This window comes from Rhipicephalus microplus, chromosome 6 (assembly GCF_043290135.1).
Source record: "Rhipicephalus microplus isolate Deutch F79 chromosome 6, USDA_Rmic, whole genome shotgun sequence".
In the NCBI taxonomy this organism is placed as follows: Eukaryota; Metazoa; Arthropoda; class Arachnida; order Ixodida; family Ixodidae; genus Rhipicephalus; species Rhipicephalus microplus.
This window is the reverse complement of record NC_134705.1, coordinates 16001871-16023211: the sequence shown is the minus strand read 5'-3', so window position 1 is coordinate 16023211 and position 21341 is coordinate 16001871. Positions and strand designations below refer to the sequence as shown.

General features: G+C 41.2%; 1 protein-coding gene across 1 annotated transcript; it reads right to left on the bottom strand.

The window, feature by feature from the left end:
• Positions 1-2003: 2003 nt before the first annotated feature.
• LOC142765165 (uncharacterized) lies at positions 2004-2591 on the bottom strand. Its single transcript, XM_075865738.1, has one exon. It carries the CDS (start codon positions 2589-2591, stop codon positions 2004-2006), a length of 588 nt encoding a protein of 195 aa, XP_075721853.1.
• Positions 2592-21341: the final 18750 nt, after the last annotated feature.

Sequence of the window (21341 nt, the reverse complement as noted above, 5' to 3'; positions counted from 1 at the left end):
GAGCCCTGAGGAACACCTTGATTTACTTTCTTAGCTGCTGAAACTTTACCGTCAATCTGAACAACTTGAGTGCGATTGCAGAGATAACTAGATATAAATTGAAGTGCAGGGCCAGTTATGCCATACGATTCAAGTTTATGTATAAGAATTTTGTGATTAATTGTGTCAAAAGCTTTCGTTAAATCTATGAATACGCCACCAACTACGAAGCCTTGGTCGATTGCCCCTTTTATTTTATCGGTGAGGGTTAGAAGCGCAAGCTCAGTGGAATAGCCAGGCCGAAAGCCGTACTGTTTAGATGTCAACAGATTAAACTTTGTCAGGTAGGATATTAATCTTGTATGCATAAGACGCTCGATTATTTTGCTGAAAAATGGAAGAATACAAATGGGCCTATAATTACTCAGAAGTTCGCGATCACCTTTTTTGTGAACAGGTGTTATTCTACCAACTTTTAGGGAATCGGGAAATATGCCTGCTTTAAACATCTTGTTAACAAAATCTGCAATGACAGGAGATAGCTCACTAGAGACTAACTTGATGTGGGATGGATGAACAGAGTCAAGACCAGATCCCGTGGACCTGAGCGAAGTTATAACACGAAGAACTTCCTCTGCACTCGTTGGTCGCAAGAAGAAAGAATAAGGCTGGCGAGGTAATGTTGGTAATGGGGGATTTCTCAGAGATTCACAGGTACTGCTAAAATACTCACTGAACGCATTGGCGATATCAGTTGGATGGCTGTGTGTTTCTGCTTCAGTTCTAATTTTCGTTATCTGCTCACGACATTTATTATTTAAGAATTCGTTTATGACCTGCCAGTTGCGCCTCGTATCATTGCCATTATCCAAAATTTTTTTCTGAAAGTATTCTCGTTTTGCACATTTAAGTGCGGCTGCAAGCGTGTTGGAATATTTCTTGAAACGAATTTTAAGTTCAGAGTTAAATGGCTCACAAGTCACTCTTTTGTGAAGTTGGTTTTTCTTCAAGATACAACGAAGTAGCGCCCTTGTAACCCAAGGTTTTCTGGGATTACTAAAATGACGAGCTGTGATATGTACCGTCGTGCATTCGTTAATGCATTGTGTAACTGTAGTCAAAAATAGCTGATAAGCCTTTTCAGCGCAGGATTCACTTATTACGACGGTCCAGTCAATTGATTGTACCATAGATACGAATTTTTGAGAATTAAAAGATATCCTCTCTTTATTTTCCTTACACTTGTAATTTTCTGTGCCCAAAGTCAGGAATATAGGGTAATGATCCGTTATGCTGTGCTCAATGACTCCTTCTGTATTGTCTGTAGCAAAATTGGTTAATATGTGGTCAATTAACGTATTAGATCCTGCTGTGTCACATCTGGTGGGAGTGGTTATTAAAGATTCAAAACCGTAGCCATGTAAACACCCGAGATAATCAGAACATGACTGATTAGTAGGGTCGATAATGTTGACGTTGATGTCTCCGCAGATGATGATATTTTTGTTTTCGTTCGTAATAGTGTGCAACAACTTATCGAACTGAAAACAGAACTCAGACTGTGAAGATGCTGGCGAACGATAAATGCACCCTAATACTGTGTTCCGGCCATCGACTGAGAAAACACTCTTGTCAAATTCTATCCATACAGATTCACAGAACATATTAGAAAACGCAAGGTCATTGCGGCGTTTGTATGACAATGACGATTTAATAAAAACGGCGGATCCACCGCCCCGTGGTGTAGCACGATAGCAGTACTCTGCATTGTATCCTGATAGCGCATACAAGTTTCTGTCGTCCGGCGACAACCACGTCTCAGACAAACAAATAAATGAGAAATTGTGATTAATTAAAGAAAGAAATGCAATGAGACTGTTGTGGTTTTTACGTAGGCTGCGAATATTCAAATGTATCAGTGATAGTTTTGGGTTTTTATCACTGAAATGTTTTTTCAGAGCTTGACAAGAAAACATTGTTGCGTAGGTTTAAAATACGAAGCAGTAAATAGCAATACTGGTAGGCTAGGCCAACACAGCAAGGTCACCCGCACTAGAGATACGGTAGACGCGGCTGTCGTCCGTCCTTCTGGCCTTAATCATGCAGTGATCAGTCCAGAGATGTTTCCAGCCTTTAGCTTTTTTCAGTTCAAGTGCCTGTGCGAACAGCCGTTTCCTTTCTTGTGTGAGATGATCATTTGCATATAAGGGCTTCTGATTGTTTTGGGAAAACCCAAGGGCCGCAGTCGTCAAGCGGGCCTTGCGTACTTTTTTCAAGAACTCAGTCTTTTTTTCTCGGGAGCAGAAGCGCGCGATAATGTTCGTGTCTTTTTTGGCTGGCACACGATGCACAGTATCAAGATCCTCAGGTGCAATCTTGCACCCTGCAGCATCACCCATGGACTGAACAACTGCCAGACAGCTTTCACCTTTTGTTGCAGGGACGCCTTTTATTTCTACATTATTTAGTCGGGAGTACTGTTCAAGTTCAGAAACCCTTCGTGTCAGTTGCTTATTTTCATCTTTCAAAGCCTTGTTTTCAGTAGCGAGGTCGGAATTCTGCTTCTTAACACTCTCGACAAGCTCGTTGAACATACTAAGGCTGTCACGCATCGCCGCGACCTCAGTGCGTAAACACTCAATTTCTTTTGCCAACTCAGCGTTCGTCGGCATTCTGTACAACAGCACACGATTGGGCAGCAGCGGCAACGGTATTCACGGAACAAAAGAAGTATGGTTGGGTGGAGAAATAAGACCAACCTGTGACGGAAGTAGCAGTAGATTAGCGACTTGTTGGCGACCGCAACCGCTGCTGCCAATTGTGACTCGGCTCCAGCGATGCTTGCTTATATGCGGGAACTTGGCCGGTAGAGGGCAGACGCAGCACACCAATCACTGTCGTGACGAAACGGTCCGCTGGCGACACACGTGCAGAGGCGATATCCTTTCCTTGCTTCGGCTCGTAGACAGTTCCGCATATACTGTCCTGTGACGAAAGTAGCAGTAGATTAGCGACTTGTTGGCGACCGCAACCGCTGCTGCCAATTGTGACTCGGCTCCAGCGATGCTTGCTTATATGCGGGAACTTGGCCGGTAGAGGGCAGACGCAGCACACCAATCACTGTCGTGACGAAACGGTCCGCTGGCGATACACGTGCAGAGGCGATATCCTTTCCTTGCTTCGGCTCGTAGACAGTTCCGCATATACTGTCCTGTGACGAAAGTAGCAGTAGATTAGCGACTTGTTGGCGACCGCAACCGCTGTTGCCAATTGTCTAGTTGTGGAGTTTTAGTTGTGGAGTTTCTAGTTGTGGAATCTCTAGTTTAGGAGTTCCTAGTTGCGGAGTTTCTACTTGCGGAGATTCTAGTTGTGGAATTTGTATTTGTGGAGTATCTAGTTGTGGTGTTTCAAGTTGTGGAATTTCTCGTTGTGGATTTTGAAGTTGTAGAGTTCCTAGTTGCGGAGTGTCTAGTTGAGGAGTTCCTAGTTGTGGAGTTTCTAGTTGCGGAGTTTTCTAGTAGCGGAGTCTGTGGTTGTAGAGTTTCTAGTTGTGGAGTTTCTAGTTGTGGAGTTTCTAGCAGTGGAGTTTCTAGTTTCAGAGTTTCTAGTGGCGAAGTCTCAAGTTGTGGAGTTTCTTGCTGTGAAGTTTCTAGTTGCGAAGTGTCTGGTTGCAGAGTTTATAGTTGCAGAGTTTCTAGTTGTGGAGTTTGTAGTTGTTGAATTTGTAGTTGTGGGGTATCTCATTGTGGACTTTCTAGCTGTAGAGTTTCTAGTTGTGGAGTTTCTAGTTGCAGAGTTTCTAGTTGTGGAGTTTCTAGTTGTGGAGTTATTAGTTGTGGATTTTCTAGTGGAGTCTGAAGTTGTGGAGTCTGTAGTTGTGGAGTTTCTAGTTGTGGAATCTCTAGTTGTGGAGTTCCTAGTTGCGGAGTTTCTACTTGCGGAGTTTCTACTTGCGGAGTTTCTAGTTGTGGAATTTGTATTTGTGGAGTATCTAGTTGTGGTGTTTCAAGTTGTGGAATTTCTCGTTGTGGATTTTGAAGTTGTAGAGTTCCTAGTTGCGGACTGTCTAGTTGAGGAGTTCCTAGTTGTGGAGTTTCTAGTTGCGGAGTTTTCTAGCTGCGGAGTCTGTAGTTGTGGAGTTTCTAGTTGTAGAGTTTCTAGTTGTGGAGTTTCTAGCAGTGGAGTTTCTAGTTTCAGAGTTTCTAGTTGCAGAGTTTCTAGTTGCGGAATTTCTAGCTGTGGAGTTTCTAGTTGCGGAGTTTCTAGTTGTGGAGCTTCCAGTCGTGAAGTTTCAAGTTGTGGAATTTATAGGTGTGGAGTTTCTAGTTGTGGAGTTTCTAGTTGTCGGGTTTCTAGTTGCGGAGTTTCTAGTTGTGGCGTTTTTAGTTGTGGACTCTCTAGTTGTGGAGTCTCTAGCTGTGGAATTTCTAGTTGCGGAGTTTCTAGTTGCGGAGTTTCTAGTTGCGGAGTTTCTAGTAGCGGAGTTTCTAGTTGCGGAGTTTCTGGTTGTGGAGTTTTTAGTTGTGGAGTTTCTAGTTGTGAAGTCTGTAGTTTCGGAGTTTCTAGTTCTGGAGTTTCTAGTTGTGGAATTTGTAGGCGTTGAGTATCTAGTTGTGGTGTTTCAAGTTGTGGAGTTTCTAGTTGTGGAGTTTCCAGCTATGGAGTTTCCAGTTCTTTAGTTTCTAGTTGCCGAATATCTAGTTGTGAAGTCTCAAGTTGTGGAGTTTCTAGTTGTGGAGTTTCTAGCTGTGGAGTTTCCAGTTCTTGAGCTTCTAGTTGCCGAGTTTCTAGTTGCGAAGTCTCAAGATGTGGAGTTTCTAGCTGTGAAGTTTCTAGTTGCGAAGTTTCTAGTTGCGGAGTTTCTAGTTGCAGAGTTTATAGTTGTGGAGTTTCTAGTTGTGAAATTTGTAGTTGTGGAGTATCTAGTTGTGGTTTTTCAAGTTGTGGAGTTTATAGTTGTGGAGTTTCTAGTTGCGGAGTTTCTAGTTGTTGAGTTTCTAGTTGCGGAGTTTTGAGTTGCAGAGTTTCAAGTTGTGGAGTTTCTAGTTGCGGAGTCTCTAGTTGTGGAGTTTCTAGTTGCGGAGTTTCTAGCTGTGGACTTTCAAGTTCTTGAGTTTCTAGTTGCCGAGTTTCTAGTTGCGAAGTCTCAAGTTGTGGAGTTTCTAGCTGTTAGTTTCTAGTTGCGAAGTTTCTAGTTGCGAAGTTTCTAGTTGCAGAGTTTCTAGTTGTGGAGTTTCTAGTTGTGGAATTTGTAGTTGTGGAGTCTCTAGTTGTGGTGTTTCAAGTTGTGGAGTTTCTTGTTAAGAATTTTTAGTTGCGGAGTTTGTAGTTGTGGAGTTTCTAGTTGCGGAGTTTCTGGTTGTGCAGTTTCTTGTTGTGGAGTTTCTAGTTGTGGAGTCTGTAGTTGTGGAGTCTGTAGTTGTGGAGTTTTTAGTTGTGGAGTTTCTAGTTATGGAGTCTCTAGTTGTGGAGTTTCTAGTTGCGGAGTTTCTAGTTGCGGAGTTTCTAGTTGTGGAGTTTCTAGTTGTGGAATTTGTAGTTGTGGAGTATCTAGTTGTGGACTTTCTAGCTGTAGAGTTTCTAGTTGTGGAGTTTCTAGTTGCAGAGTTTCTAGTTGTGGAGTTTCTAGTTTTGGAGTTTATAGTTGCGGAGTTTCTAGTTGTGGAGTTTCTAGTTGTGGAGTTATTAGTTGTGGATTTTTTAGTGGAGTCTGAAGTTGTGGAGTCTGTAGTTGTGGAGTTTCTAGTTGTGGAATCTCTAGTTGTGGAGTTCCTAGTTGCGGAGTTTCTACTTGCGGAGTTTCTAGTTGTGGAGTTTCTAGTTGTGGAATTTGTAGTTGTGGAGTATCTAGTTGTGGTGTTTCTAGTTGCAGAGTTTCTAGTTGTGGAGTTTCTAGTTGTTGAATTTGTAGTTATGGGGTATCTAGTTGTGGTGTTTCATGTTGTGGTGTTTCTAGTTGTGGAGTTTTTAGTTGCGGAAATTCTAGTTACGGAGTTTCTAGTTGCGGAGTTTCTGGTTGTGGAGTTTCTAGTTGGGGAGTTTCTAGTTGTGGAGTCTGTAGTTGTGGAGTTTCTAGCAGTGGAGTTTCTAGTTTCAGAGTTTCTAGTGGCGAAGTCTCAAGTTGTGGAGTTTCTTGCTGTGAAGTTTCTAGTTGCGAAGTGTCTGGTTGCAGAGTTTCTAGTTGCAGAGTTTCTAGTTGTGGAGTTTCTAGCTGTTGAATTTGTAGTTGTGGGGTATCTCATTGTGGTGTTTCAAGTTGTGGAGTTTCTAGTTGTGAAGTTTTTAGTTGCGGAGTTTCTAATTGTGGAGTTTCTAGTTGCGGAGTTTCTGGTTGTGGAGTTTCTAGTTGTGGAGTTTCTAGTTGTGGATTTTCCAGCTGTGGAGTTTCCAGTTCTTGAGTTTCTAGTTGCCGAGTTTCTAGTTGCGAAGTCTCAAGTTGTGGAGTTTCTAGCTGTGAAGTTTCTAGTTGCGAAGTTTCTAGTTGCGGAGTTTCTAGTTGCAGAGTTTCTAGTTGTGGAGTTTCTAGTTATTGAATTTGTAGTTTTGGGGTATCTTATTGTGGTGTTTCAAGTTGTGGAGTTTCTAGTTGTGGAGTTTTTAGTTGCGGAGTTTCTAATTGTGGAGTTTCTAGTTGCGGAGTTTCTGGTTGTGGAGTTTCTAGTTGTGGAGTTTCTAGTTGTGGAGTCTGTAGTTGTGGAGTCTGTAGTTGTGGAGTTTCTAGTTGTGGAGTTTCAAGTTATGGAGTCTATAGTTGTGGAGTTTCTAGTTGCGGATTTTCTAGTTGCGGAGTTTCTAGTTGTGGAGTTTCTAGTTGCGGAATTTGTAGTTGTGGAGTATCTAGTTGCGGACTTTCTAGCTCTAGAGTTTCTAGTTGTGGAGTTTCTAGCTGTGGAGTTTTCAGTTCTTGAGTTTCTAGTTGCAGAGTTTCTAGTTGTGGAGTTTCTAGTTGTTGAATTTGTAGTTGTGGGGTATCTAGTTGTGGTGTTTCAAGTTGTGGAGTTTCTAGTTGTAGAGTTTTAGTTGTGGAGTTTCTAGTTGCGGAGTTTCTAGTTGCGGAATTTCTAGTTGTGGAATTTGTAGTTGTGGAGTATCTAGTTGTGGTGTTTCAAGTTGTGGAGTTTCTTGTTGTGGAGTTTTTAGTTGCGGAGTTTCTAGTTGTGGAGTTTCTATATGCGGAGTTTCTGGTTGTGTAGTTTCTAGTTGTGGAGTTTTAGTTGTGGATTTTCTAGTTGTGGATTCTGAAGTTGTGGTGTCTGTAGTTGTGGAGTTTCTAGTTGTGGAATCTCTAGTTTAGGAGTTCCTAGTTGCGGAGTTTCTACTTGCGGAGTTTCTAGTTGTGGAATTTGTATTTGTGGAGTATCTAGTTGTGGTGTTTGAAGTTGTGGAATTTCTCGTTGTGGATTTTGAAGTTGTAGAGTTCCTAGTTGCGGACTGTCTAGTTGAGGAGTTCCTAGTTGTGGAGTTTCTAGTTGCGGAGTTTTCTAGCTGCGGAGTCTGTAGTTGTGGAGTTTCTAGTTGTGGAGTTTCTAGTTGTGGAGTTTCTAGCAGTGGAGTTTCTAGTTTCAGAGTTTCTAGTTGCAGAGTTTCTAGTTGCGGAATTTCTAGCTGTGGAGCTTCTAGTTGCGGAGTTTCTAGTTGTGGAGCTTCCAGTCGTGAAGTTTCAAGTTGTGGAATTTATAGGTGTGGAGTTTCTAGTTGTGGAGTTTCTAGTTGTCGGGTTTCTAGTTGCGGAGTTTCCAGTTGTGGCGTTTTTAGTTGTGGAGTTTCTAGTTGTGGAATCTCTAGTTGTGGAGTTCCTAGTTGCGGAGTTTCTACTTGCGGAGTTTCTAGTTGTGGAATTTGTATTTGTGGAGTATCTAGTTGTGGTGTTTCAAGTTGTGGAATTTCTCGTTGTGGATTTTGAAGTTGTAGAGTTCCTAGTTGCGGACTGTCTAGTTGAGGAGTTCCTAGTTGTGGAGTTTCTAGTTGCGGAGTTTTCTAGCTGCGGAGTCTGTAGTTGTGGAGTTTCTAGTTGTGGAGTTTCTAGTTGTGGAGTTTCTAGCAGTGGAGTTTCTAGTTTCAGAGTTTCTAGTTGCAGAGTTTCTAGTTGCGGAATTTCTAGCTGTGGAGTTTCTAGTTGCGGAGTTTCTAGTTGTGGAGCTTCCAGTCGTGAAGTTTCAAGTTGTGGAATTTATAGGTGTGGAGTTTCTAGTTGTGGAGTTTCTAGTTGTCGGGTTTCTAGTTGCGGAGTTTCTAGTTGTGGCGTTTTTAGTTGTGGACTCTCTAGTTATAGAGTCTCTAGCTGTGGAATTTCTAGTTGCGGAGTTTCTAGTTGCGGAGTTTCTAGTTGCGGAGTTTCTAGTAGCGGAGTTTCTAGTTGCGGAGTTTCTGGTTGTGGAGTTTTTAGTTGTGGACTTTCTAGTTGTGAAGTCTGTAGTTGCGGAGTTTCTAGTTCTGGAGTTTCTAGTTGTGGAATTTGTAGGCGTTGAGTATCTAGTTGTGGTGTTTCAAGTTGTGGAGTTTCTAGCTATGGAGTTTCCAGTTCTTTAGTTTCTAGTTGCCGAATATCTAGTTGTGAAGTCTCAAGTTGTGGAGTTTCTAGTTGTGGAGTTTCTAGCTGTGGAGTTTCCAGTTCTTGAGCTTCTAGTTGCCGAGTTTCTAGTTGCGAAGTCTCAAGTTGTGGAGTTTCTAGCTGTGAAGTTTCTAGTTGCGAAGTTTCTAGTTGCGGAGTTTCTAGTTGCAGAGTTTATAGTTGTGGAGTTTCTAGTTGTGAAATTTGTAGTTGTGGAGTATCTAGTTGTGGTTTTTCAAGTTGTGGAGTTTATAGTTGTGGAGTTTCTAGTTGCGGAGTTTCTAGTTGTTGAGTTTCTAGTTGCGGAGTTTTGAGTTGCAGAGTTTCAAGTTGTGGAGTTTCTAGTTCCGGAGTCTCTAGTTGTGGAGTTTCTAGTTGCGGAGTTTCTAGCTGTGGACTTTCAAGTTCTTGAGTTTCTAGTTGCCGAGTTTCTAGTTGCGAAGTCTCAAGTTGTGGAGTTTCTAGCTGTTAGTTTCTAGTTGCGAAGTTTCTAGTTGCGAAGTTTCTAGTTGCAGAGTTTCTAGTTGTGGAGTTTCTAGTTGTGGAATTTGTAGTTGTGGAGTCTCTAGTTGTGGTGTTTCAAGTTGTGGAGTTTCTTGTTAAGAATTTTTAGTTGCGGAGTTTGTAGTTGTGGAGTTTCTAGTTGCGGAGTTTCTGGTTGTGCAGTTTCTTGTTGTGGAGTTTCTAGTTGTGGAGTCTGTAGTTGTGGAGTCTGTAGTTGTGGAGTTTTTAGTTGTGGAGTTTCTAGTTATGGAGTCTCTAGTTGTGGAGTTTCTAGTTGCAGAGTTTCTAGTTGCGGAGTTTCTAGTTGTGGAGTTTCTAGTTGTGGAATTTGTAGTTGTGGAGTATCTAGTTGTGGACTTTCTAGCTGTAGAGTTTCTAGTTGTGGAGTTTCTAGTTGCAGAGTTTCTAGTTGTGGAGTTTCTAGTTTTGGAGTTTATAGTTGCGGAGTTTCTAGTTGTGGAGTTTCTAGTTGTGGAGTTTCTAGTTGTGGAGTTATTAGTTGTGGATTTTTTAGTGGAGTCTGAAGTTGTGGAGTCTGTAGTTGTGGAGTTTCTACTTGCGGAGTTTCTAGTTGCGGAGTTTCTAGTTGTGGAATTTGTAGTTGTGGAGTATCTAGTTGTGGTGTTTCAAGTTGTGGAGTTTCTAGTTGTCGAGTTTCTAGCTGTGGAGTTTCCAGTTCTTGAGTTTCTAGTTGCCGAGTTTCTAGTTGCGAAGTCTCAAGTTGTGGAGTTTCTAGCTGCGAAGTTTCTAGTTGCGAAGTTTCTGGTTGCGGAGTTTCTAGTTGCAGAGTTTCTAGTTGTGGAGTTTCTAGTTGTTGAATTTGTAGTTATGGGGTATCTAGTTGTGGTGTTTCATGTTGTGGTGTTTCTAGTTGTGGAGTTTTTAGTTGCGGAAATTCTAGTTACGGAGTTTCTAGTTGCGGAGTTTCTGGTTGTGGAGTTTCTAGTTGGGGAGTTTCTAGTTGTGGAGTCTGTAGTTGTGGAGTCTGTAGTTGTGGAGTTTCTAGCAGTGGAGTTTCTAGTTTCAGAGTTTCTAGTGGCGAAGTCTCAAGTTGTGGAGTTTCTTGCTGTGAAGTTTCTAGTTGCGAAGTGTCTGGTTGCAGTGTTTCTAGTTGCAGAGTTTCTAGTTGTGGAGTTTCTAGTTGTTGAATTTGTAGTTGTGGGGTATCTCATTGTGGTGTTTCAAGTTGTGGAGTTTCTAGTTGTGAAGTTTTTAGTTGCGGAGTTTCTAATTGTGGAGTTTCTAGTTGCGGAGTTTCTGGTTGTGGAGTTTCTAGTTGTGGAGTTTCTAGTTGTGGAGTCTGTAGTTGTGGAGTCTGTAGTTGTGGAGTTTCTAGTTGTGGAGTTTCTAGTTGCAGAGTTTCTAGTTGTGGAGTTTCTAGTTTTGGAGTTTATAGTTGCGGAGTTTCTAGTTGTGGAGTTTCTAGTTGTGGAGTTTCTAGTTGTGGAGTTATTAGTTGTGGATTTTTTAGTGGAGTCTGAAGTTGTGGAGTCTGTAGTTGTGGAGTTTCTACTTGCGGAGTTTCTAGTTGCGGAGTTTCTAGTTGTGGAATTTGTAGTTGTGGAGTATCTAGTTGTGGTGTTTCAAGTTGTGGAGTTTCTAGTTGTCGAGTTTCTAGCTGTGGAGTTTCCAGTTCTTGAGTTTCTAGTTGCCGAGTTTCTAGTTGCGAAGTCTCAAGTTGTGGAGTTTCTAGCTGCGAAGTTTCTAGTTGCGAAGTTTCTGGTTGCGGAGTTTCTAGTTGCAGAGTTTCTAGTTGTGGAGTTTCTAGTTGTTGAATTTGTAGTTATGGGGTATCTAGTTGTGGTGTTTCATGTTGTGGTGTTTCTAGTTGTGGAGTTTTTAGTTGCGGAAATTCTAGTTACGGAGTTTCTAGTTGCGGAGTTTCTGGTTGTGGAGTTTCTAGTTGGGGAGTTTCTAGTTGTGGAGTCTGTAGTTGTGGAGTCTGTAGTTGTGGAGTTTCTAGCAGTGGAGTTTCTAGTTTCAGAGTTTCTAGTGGCGAAGTCTCAAGTTGTGGAGTTTCTTGCTGTGAAGTTTCTAGTTGCGAAGTGTCTGGTTGCAGTGTTTCTAGTTGCAGAGTTTCTAGTTGTGGAGTTTCTAGTTGTTGAATTTGTAGTTGTGGGGTATCTCATTGTGGTGTTTCAAGTTGTGGAGTTTCTAGTTGTGAAGTTTTTAGTTGCGGAGTTTCTAATTGTGGAGTTTCTAGTTGCGGAGTTTCTGGTTGTGGAGTTTCTAGTTGTGGAGTTTCTAGTTGTGGAGTCTGTAGTTGTGGAGTCTGTAGTTGTGGAGTTTCTAGTTGTGGAGTTTCTAGTTATGGAGTCTATAGTTGTGGAGTTTCTAGTTGCGGATTTTCTAGTTGCGGAGTTTCTAGTTGTGGAGTTTCTAGTTGCGGAATTTGTAGTTGTGGAGTATCTAGTTGCGGACTTTCTAGCTCTAGAGTTTCTAGTTGTGGAGTTTCTAGCTGTGGAGTTTTCAGTTCTTGAGTTTCTAGTTGCAGAGTTTCTAGTTGTGGAGTTTCTAGTTGTTGAATTTGTAGTTGTGGGGTATCTAGTTGTGGTGTTTCAAGTTGTGGAGTTTCTAGTTGTAGAGTTTTTAGTTGTGGAGTTTCTAGTTGCGGAGTTTCTAGTTGCGGAATTTCTAGTTGTGGAATTTGTAGTTGTGGAGTATCTAGTTGTGGTGTTTCAAGTTGTGGAGTTTCTTGTTGTGGAGTTTTTAGTTGCGGAGTTTCTAGTTGTGGAGTTTCTATATGCCGAGTTTCTGGTTGTGTAGTTTCTAGTTGTGGAGTTTTAGTTGTGGATTTTCTAGTTGTGGAATCTGAAGTTGTGGTGTCTGTAGTTGTGGAGTTTCTAGTTGTGGAATCTCTAGTTTAGGAGTTCCTAGTTGCGGAGTTTCTACTTGCGGAGTTTCTAGTTGTGGAATTTGTATTTGTGGAGTATCTAGTTGTGGTGTTTCAAGTTGTGGAATTTCTCGTTGTGGCGTTTTTAGTTGTGGAATCTCTAGTTGTGGAGTCTCTAGCTGTGGAATTTCTAGTTGCGGAGTTTCTAGTTGCGGAGTTTCTAGTAGCGGAGTTTCTAGTTGCGGAGTTTCTGGTTGTGCAGTTTTTAGTTGTGGAGTTTCTAGTTGTGAAGTCTGTAGTTGCGGAGTTTCTAGTTGTGGAATTTGTAGGCGTTGAGTATCTAGTTGTGGTGTTTCAAGTTGTGGAGTTTCTAGTTGTGGAGTTTCTAGCTATGGAGTTTCCAGTTCTTTAGTTTCTAGTTGCCGAATATCTAGTTGTGAAGTCTCAAGTTGTGGAGTTTCTAGTTGTGGAGTTTCTAGCTGTGGAGTTTCCAGTTCTTGAGCTTCTAGTTGCCGAGTTTCTAGTTGCGAAGTCTCAAGTTGTGGAGTTTCTAGCTGTGAAGTTTCTAGTTGCGGATTTTCTAGTTGTGGAGCTTCCAGTCGTGAAGTTTCAAGTTGTGGAATTTATAGGTGTGGAGTTTCTAGTTGTGGAGTTTCTAGTTGTCGGGTTTCTAGTTGCGGAGTTTCTAGTTGTGGCGTTTTTAGTTGTGGACTCTCTAGTTGTGGAGTCTCTAGCTGTGGAATTTCTAGTTGCGGAGTTTCTAGTTGCGGAGTTTCTAGTTGCGGAGTTTCTAGTTGCGGAGTTTTGAGTTGCAGAGTTTCAAGTTGTGGAGTTTCTAGTTGCGGAGTCTCTAGTTGTGGAGTTTCTAGTTGCGGAGTTTCTAGCTGTGGACTTTCAAGTTCTTGAGTTTCTAGTTGCCGAGTTTCTAGTTGCGAAGTCTCAAGTTGTGGAGTTTCTAGCTGTTAGTTTCTAGTTGCGAAGTTTCTAGTTGCGAAGTTTTTAGTTGCAGAGTTTCTAGTTGTGGAGTTTCTAGTTGTGGAATTTGTAGTTGTGGAGTCTCTAGTTGTGGTGTTTCAAGTTGTGGAGTTTCTTGTTAAGAATTTTTAGTTGCGGGGTTTGTAGTTGTGGAGTTTCTAGTTGCGGAGTTTCTGGTTATGCAGTTTCTTGTTGTGGAGTTTCTAGTTGTGGAGTCTGTAGTTGTGGAGTCTGTAGTTGTGGAGTTTTTAGTTGTGGAGTTTCTAGTTCTGGAGTCTCTGGTTGTGGAGTTTCTAGTTGCGGAGTTTCTAGTTGCGGAGTTTCTAGTTGTGGAGTTTCTAGTTGTGGAATTTGTAGTTGTGGAGTATCTAGTTGTGGACTTTCTAGCTGTAGAGTTTCTAGTTGTGGAGTTTCTAGTTGCAGAGTTTCTAGTTGTGGAGTTTCTAGTTGTGGAGTTTATAGTTGCGGAGTTTCTAGTTGTGGAGTTTCTAGTTGTGGAGTTATTAGTTGTTGATTTTTTAGTGGAGTCTGAAGTTGTGGAGTCTGTAGTTGTGGAGTTTCTAGTTGTGGAATCTCTAGTTGTGGAGTTCCTAGTTGCGGAGTTTCTACTTGCGGAGTTTCTAGTTGCGGAGTTTCTAGTTGTGGAATTTGTAGTTGCGGAGTATCTAGTTGTGGTGTTTCAAGTTGTGGAGTTTCTAGTTGTCGAGTTTCTAGCTGTGGAGTTTCCAGTTCTTGAGTTTCTAGTTGCCGAGTTTCTAGTTGCGAAGTCTCAAGTTGTGGAGTTTCTAGCTGCGAAGTTTCTAGTTCAAGTTTCAAGTTTATTCAACAACGATGTCAGTTTACAGAAAAGTGCGTACAGGATTGGTAATACACACAAGGAGCCCCAAAGTTGGAAACTGTCAGGGGGGCTCCCATACATGATGTTAACGGGAGAAGAAACAAAATATACAACATTCAGTTGTTACGGTATCTTCAGTAAGAAAAAAAAGCACAGTGCCAAAAAACGAATGTAGAAAATACATATATGTTTATAAAGGCAAAAAAGAAAACTGTGAAGAACAAACAAGCGCAAGTTATAATACAAAACGTAAGGACAATATAACATGTAGCAATTGTTATCGCTACATTGAAAAGCAGTTGCTAAGATGAAGACAACTGTTGCAAAAAATATTTCTTTACTTGGTTTTTGAATGCATGTTCTGTGGTTGATGATTTTATTACGTAAGGAAGGGAATTCCACAGCTTGATTCCCGTAAATGTGGTAGTGAACTTGCCGTAGTTTAAGCGAACTTTAGGCAGAAGGCGGTTATCAAGCTCAGAAAACCTAGTAATATTATTATTTACAAGGCCTTCCAAGACAATGCCATCTGTATGCACATTACCGCGAAAAAGCCTATACATCACAACTGATAACTTCAGCTGAAAGAGGTGATAAAGAGGATGTATATTTATATTCTGATAAAGTGGCGTTGCATTGGTTAAGAAATGGCTGAAAGTCATGAGTCGAAGTGCTTGATTCTGTAGGCGTTGTAGTTGGTTGAGGTGGGTCAAATATGTGTTACCCCAGGCTGATATGCAATAAGATAAATGGCTGTGAATATGTGCGTGATAAAGGGAGTGGATTATGTGTGGCTGAAAATATGAACGAGTTTTGATTATGGCGCGTATTCCAAAGGTTATCTTGCGAATGAGTGATTGCGCATGAAGATTGAATTTCATATGCCGGTCAAGAACTACACCGAGAAACGTTGTACTGTCGGACATGGGAATTACTTTATCGTCCAGACGCACAGATATAGATTTTGAAAGTACAGTCGGGAAGGAATGAAAAACTATAAAAACGGTTTTTGATGGATTAATTCTTAACATGTTCATTCGACACCAGGAACTTATATTATGTAGATCCACGTTATTGTTTCGTTGTAGCTCATCGACATTGTTAGCATAAGTAAAAATGGTCGTGTCATCTGCATATAAGATACAATCTGTAGCGGTCAAAACATTAGGTAGATCATTAATAAATTGCAAAAAGAGCAGCGGGCCAAGGATCGAGCCCTGAGGAACACCTTGATTTACTTTCTTAGCTGCTGAAACTTTACCGTCAATCTGAACAACTTGAGTGCGATTGCAGAGATAACTAGATATAAATTGAAGTGCAGGGCCAGTTATGCCATACGATTCAAGTTTATGTATAAGAATTTTGTGATTAATTGTGTCAAAAGCTTTCGTTAAATCTATGAATACGCCACCAACTACGAAGCCTTGGTCGATTGCCCCTTTTATTTTATCGGTGAGGGTTAGAAGCGCAAGCTCAGTGGAATAGCCAGGCCGAAAGCCGTACTGTTTAGATGTCAACAGATTAAACTTTGTCAGGTAGGATATTAATCTTGTATGCATAAGACGCTCGATTATTTTGCTGAAAAATGGAAGAATACAAATGGGCCTATAATTACTCAGAAGTTCGCGATCACCTTTTTTGTGAACAGGTGTTATTCTACCAACTTTTAGGGAATCGGGAAATATGCCTGCTTTAAACATCTTGTTAACAAAATCTGCAATGACAGGAGATAGCTCACTAGAGACTAACTTGATGTGGGATGGATGAACAGAGTCAAGACCAGGTCCCGTGGACCTGAGCGAAGTTATAACAAGAAGAACTTCCTCTGCACTCGTTGGTCGCAAGAAGAAAGAATAAGGCTGGCGAGGTAATGTTGGTAATGGGGGATTTCTCAGAGATTCACAGGTACTGCTAAAATACTCACTGAACGCATTGGCGATATCAGTTGGATGGCTGTATGTTTCTGCTTCAGTTCTAATTTTCGTTATCTGCTCACTACATTTATTATTTAAGAATTCGTTTATGACCTGCCAGTTGCGCCTCGTATCATTGCCATTATCCAAAATTTTTTTCTGAAAGTATTCTCGTTTTGCACATTTAAGTGCGGCTGCAAGCGTGTTGGAATATTTCTTGAAACGAATTTTAAGTTCAGAGTTAAATGGCTCACAAGTCACTCTTTTGTGAAGTTGGTTTTTCTTCAAGATACAACGAAGTAGCGCCCTTGTAACCCAAGGTTTTCTGGGATTACTAAAATGACGAGCTGTGATATGTACCGTCGTGCATTCGTTAATGCATTGTGTAACTGTAGTCAAAAATAGCTGATAAGCCTTTTCAGCGCAGGATTCACTTATTACGACGGTCCAGTCAATTGATTGTACCATAGATACGAATATTTGAGAATTAAAAGATATCCTCTCTTTGTTTTCCTTACACTTGTAATTTTCTGTGCCCAAAGTCAGGAATATAGGGTAATGATCCGTTATGCTGTGCTCAATGACTCCTTCTGTATTGTCTGTAGCAAAATTGGTTAATATGTGGTCAATTAACGTATTAGATCCTGCTATGTCACATCTGGTGGGAGTGGTTAATAAAGATTCAAAACCGTAGCCATGTAAACACCCGAGATAATCAGAACATGACTGATTAGTAGGGTCGATAATGTTGACGTTGATGTCTTCGCAGATGATGATATTTTTGTTTTCGTTCGTAATAGTGTGCAACAACTTATCGAACTGAAAACAGAACTCAGACTGTGAAGATGCTGGCGAACGATAAATGCACCCTAATACTGTGTTCCGGCCATCGACTGAGAAAACACTCTTGTCAAATTCTATCCATACAGATTCACAGAACATATTAGAAAACGCAAGTTGCGAAGTTTCTGGTTGCGGAGTTTCTAGTTGCAGAGTTTCTAGTTGTGGACTTTCTAGTTGTTGAATTTGTAGTTATGGGGTATCTAGTTGTGGTGTTTCATGTTGTGGTGTTTCTAGTTGTGGAGTTTTTAGTTGCGGAAATTCTAGTTACGGAGTTTCTAGTTGCGGAGTTTCTGGTTGTGGAGTTTCTAGTTGGGGAGTTTCTAGTTGTGGAGTCTGTAGTTGTGGAGTCTGTAGTTGTGGAGTTTCTAGTTGTGAAGTTTCTAGTTATGGAGTCTCTAGTTGTGGAGTTTCTATTTGCGGAGTTTCTAGTTGCGGAGTTTCTAGTTGTGGAGTTTCTAGTTGCGGAATTTGTCGTTGTGGAGTATCTAGTTGCGGTCTTTCTAGCTGTAGAGTTTCTAGTTGTGGAGTTTCTAGTTGTGGAGTTTCTAGTTGTGGAGTTTGTAGCTGTGGAGTTTCCGGTTCTTGAGTTTCTAGTTGCCGAGTTTCTAGTTGCGAAGTCTCAAGTTGTGCAGTTTCTAGCTGTGAAGTTTCTAGTTGCGAAGTTTCTAGTTGCGGAGTTTCTAGTTGCAGAGTTTCTAGTTGTGGAGCTTATAGTTGTGGAGTATCTACTTGTGGAGTTTCAAGTTGTAAAGTTTTTCATTGTGGATTTTGAAGTTGTAGAGTTCCTAGTTGCGGAGTGTCTAAATGTGGAGTTCCTAGTTGTGGAGTTTCTAGTTGCGGAGTTTTCTAGATGCAGAGTCTGTAGTTGCGGAGTTTCTAGTTGTGGAGTTTCTAGTTGCAGAGTTTCTGGTTGTGTAGTTTCTAGTTGTGGAGTTTCTAGTTGTGGAGTTTTAGTTGTGGATTTTCTAGTTGTGGAGTCTGAAGTTGTGGAGTTTTTAGTTGTGGATTTTCTAGTTGTGGAGTCTGAAGTTGTGGAGTCTGTAGTTTTGGAGTTTCTAGTTGTGGAATCTCTAGTTTTGGAGTTCCTAGTTGCGGAGTTTCTACTTGCGGAGTTTCTAGTTGCGGAGTTTCTAGTTGTGCAATTTGTAGTTGTGGAGTATCTAGTTGTGGTGTTTCAAGTTGTGGAGTTTCTAGTTGTCGAGTTTCTAGCTGTGGAGTTTCCAGTTCTTAAGTTTCTAGTTGCCGAGTTTCTAGTTGCGAAGTCTCAAGTTGCAGAGTTTCTAGTTGTGGAGTTTCTAGTTGTTGAATTTGTAGTTGTGGGGTATCCTATTGTGGTGTTTCAAGTTGTGGAGTTTCTAGTTGTGGAGTTTTTAGTTGCGGAGTTTCTAATTGTGGAGTTTCTAGTTGCGGAGTTTCTGGTTGTGGAGTTTTTAGTGTTGGAGTTTCTAGTGTTGGAGTTTCTAGTTGTGGAGTCTGTAGTTGTGGAGTCTGTAGTTGTGGAGTTTCTAGTTGTGGAGTTTCTAGTTATGGAGTCTCTTGTTGTGGAGTTTCTAGTTGCGGAGTTTCTAGTTGCGGAGTTTCTAGTTGTGGAGTTTCTAGTTGCGGAGTTTCTAATTGCGGAGTTTCTAGTTGTGGAGTTTCTAGTTGCGGAATTTGCAGTTGTGGAGTATCTAGTTGCGGACTTTCTAGCTCTAGAGTTTCTAGTTGTGGAGTTTCTAGCTGTGGAGTTTTCAGTTCTTGAGTTTCTAGTTGCAGAGTTTCTAGTTGTGGAGTTTCTAGTTGTTGAATTTGTAGTGTTGGGGTATCTAGTTATGGTGTTTCAAGTTGTGGAGTTTCTAGTCGTGGAGTTTTTAGTTGTGGAGTTTCTAGTTGCGGAGTTTCTAGTTGCGGAATTTCTAGTTGTGGAATTTGTAGTTGTGGAGTATCTAGTTGTGGTGTTTCAAGTTGTGGAGTTTCTTGTTGTGGAGTTTTTAGTTGCGGAGTTTCTAGTTGTGGAGTTTCTATATGCGGAGTTTCTGGTTGTGTAGTTTCTAGTTGTGGAGTTTTAGTTGTGGATTTTCTAGTTGTGGAGTCTGAAGTTGTGCTGTCTGTAGTTGTGGAGTTTCTAGTTGTGGAATCTCTAGTTTAGGAGTTCCTAGTTGCGGAGTTTCTACTTGCGGAGTTTCTAGTTGTAGAATTTGTATTTGTGGAGTATCTAGTTGTGGTGTTTCAAGTTGTGGAATTTCTCGTTGTGGATTTTGAAGTTGTAGAGTTCCTAGTTGCGGAGTGTCTAGTTGAGGAGTTCCTAGTTGTGGAGTTTCTAGTTGCGGAGTTTTCTAGTTGCGGAGTCTGTAGTTGTGAAGTTTCTAGTTGTGGAGTTTCTAGCAGTGGAGTTTCTAGTTTCAGAGTTTCTAGTTGCAGAGTTTCTAGTTGCGAAGTCTCAAGTTGTGGAGTTTCTTGCTGTGAAGTTTCTAGTTGCGAAGTGTCTGGTTGCAGAGCTTCTAGTTGGAGAGTTTCTAGTTGTGGAGTTTCTAGTTGTTGAATTTGTAGTTGTAGGGTATCTTATTGTGGTGTTTCAAGTTGTGGAGTTTCTAGTTGTGAAGTTTTTAGTTGCGGAGTTTCTAATTGTGGAGTTTCTAGTTGCGGAGTTTCTGGTTGTGGAGTTTCTATTTGTGGAGTTTCTAGTTGTGGAGTCTGTAGTTGTGGAGTCTGTAGTTGTGGAGTTTCTAGTTGTGGAGTTTCTAGTTGCGGAGTTTCTAGTTGTGGAGCTTCTAGTTGTGGAATTTGTAGTTGTGGAGTATCTAGTTGTGGACTTTCTAGCTGTAGAGTTTCTAGTTGTGGAGTTTCTAGTTGCAGAGTTTCTAGTTGTGGAGTTTCTAGTTGTGGAGTTTATAGTTGCGGAGTTTCTAGTTGTGGAGTTTCTAGTTGTGGAGTTTTTAGTTGTGGATTTTCTAGTGGAGTCTGAAGTTGTGGAGTCTGTAGTTGTGGAGTTTCTAGTTGTGGAATCTCTAGTTGTGGAGTTCCTAGTTGCGGAGTTTCTACCTGCGGAGTTTCTAGTTTCGGAGTTTCTAGTTGTGGAATTTTTAGTTGTGGAGTATCTAGTTGTGGTGTTTCAAGTTGTGGAGTTTCTAGTTGTCGACTTTCTAGCTGTGGAGTTTCCAGTTCTTCAGTTTCTAGTTGCCGAGTTTCTAGTTGCGAAGTCTCAAGTTGTGGAATTTCTAGCTGCGAAGTTTCTAGTTGCGAAGTTTCTGGTTGCGGAGTTTCTAGTTGCAGAGTTTCTAGTTGTGGAGTTTCTAGTTGTTGGATTTGTAGTTATGGGGTATCTAGTTGTGGTGTTTCATGCTGTGGTGTTTCTAGTTGTGGAGATTTAGTTGCGGAAATTCTAGTTACGGAGTTTCTAGTTGCGGAGTTTCTGGTTGTGGAGTTTCTAGTGTTGGAGTTTCTAGTGTTGGAGTTTCTAGTTGTGGAGTCTGTAGTTGTGGAGTCTGTAGTTGTGGAGTTTCTAGTTGTGGAGTTTCTAGTTATGGAGTCTCTAGTTGTGGAGTTTCTAGTTGCGGAGTTTCTAGTTGTGGAGTTTCTAGTTGTGGAGTTTCTAGTTGCGGAATTTGCAGTTGTGGAGTATCTAGTTGCGGACTTTCTAGCTCTAGAGTTTCTAGTTGTGGAGTTTCTAGCTGTGGAGTTTTCAGTTCTTGAGTTTCTAGTTGCAGAGTTTCTAGTTGTGGAGTTTCTGGTTGTTGAATTTGTAGTTGTGGGGTATCTAGTTGTGGTGTTTCAAGTTGTGGAGTTTCTAGTTGTGGAGTCTCTAGTTGTGGAGTTTCTAGTTGCGGAGTTTCTAGTTGCGGATTTTCTAGTTGTGGAATTTGTAGTTGTGGAGTATCTAGTTGTGGTGTTTCAAGTTGTGTAGTTTCTTGTTGTGGAGTTTTTAGTTGCGGAGTTTCTAGCTGGGGAGTTTCTAGTTGCGGAGTTTCTGGTTGTGTAGTTTCTAGTTGTGGAGTTTTTAGTTGTGGATTTTCTAGTTGTGGAGTCTGAAGTTGTGCAGTCTGTAGTTTTGGAGTTTCTAGTTGTGGACTCTAGTTTTGGAGTTCCTAGTTGCGGAGTTTCTAGTTGCGGAGTTTCTAATTGTGGAATTTGTAGTTGTGGAGTATCTAGTTGTGGTGTTTCAAGTTGTGGAGTTTCTAGTTGTCGAGTTTCTAGCTGTGGAGTTTCCAGTTCTTGAGTTTCTAGTTGCCGAGTTTCTAGTTGCGAAGTTTCTAGTTGTGGAGTTTATAATTGTGGAGTATCTACTTGTGGAGTTTCAAGTTGTAAAGTTTTTCGTTGTGGATTTTGAAGTTGTAGAGTTCCTAGTTGTGGAGTGTCTAAATATGGAGTTCCTAGTTGTGGAGTTTCTAGTTGCGGAGTTTTCTAGTTGGAGAGTCTGTAGTTGCGGAGTTTCTAGTTGTGGAGTTTGTAGTTGCAGAGTTTCTGGTTGTGTAGTTTCTAGTTTTGGAGTTTCTAGTTGTGGAGTCTGTAGTTGTGAAGTCTGTAGTTGTGGAGTTTCTAGTTGTGGAGTTTCTAGATATTGAGTCTCTAGTTGTGGAGTTTCTAGTTGCGGAGTTTCTAGTTGCGGAATTTCTAGTTGTGGAATTTGTAGTTGTGGAGTATCTAGTTGTGGTGTTTCAAGTTGTGGAGTTTCTTGTTGTGGAGTTTTTAGTTGCGGAGTTTCTAGCTGGGGAGTTTCTAGTTGCGGAGTTTCTGGTTGTGTAGTTTCTATATGCGGAGTTTCTGGTTGTGTAGTTTTTAGTTGTGGAGTTTTAGTTGTGGATTTTCTAGTTGTGGAGTCTGAAGTTGTGGTGTCGGTAGTTGTGGAGTTTCTAGTTGTGGAATCTCTAGTTTAGGAGTTCCTAGTTGCGGAGTTTCTAGTTGCGGAGTTTCTAGTTGCGGAATTTG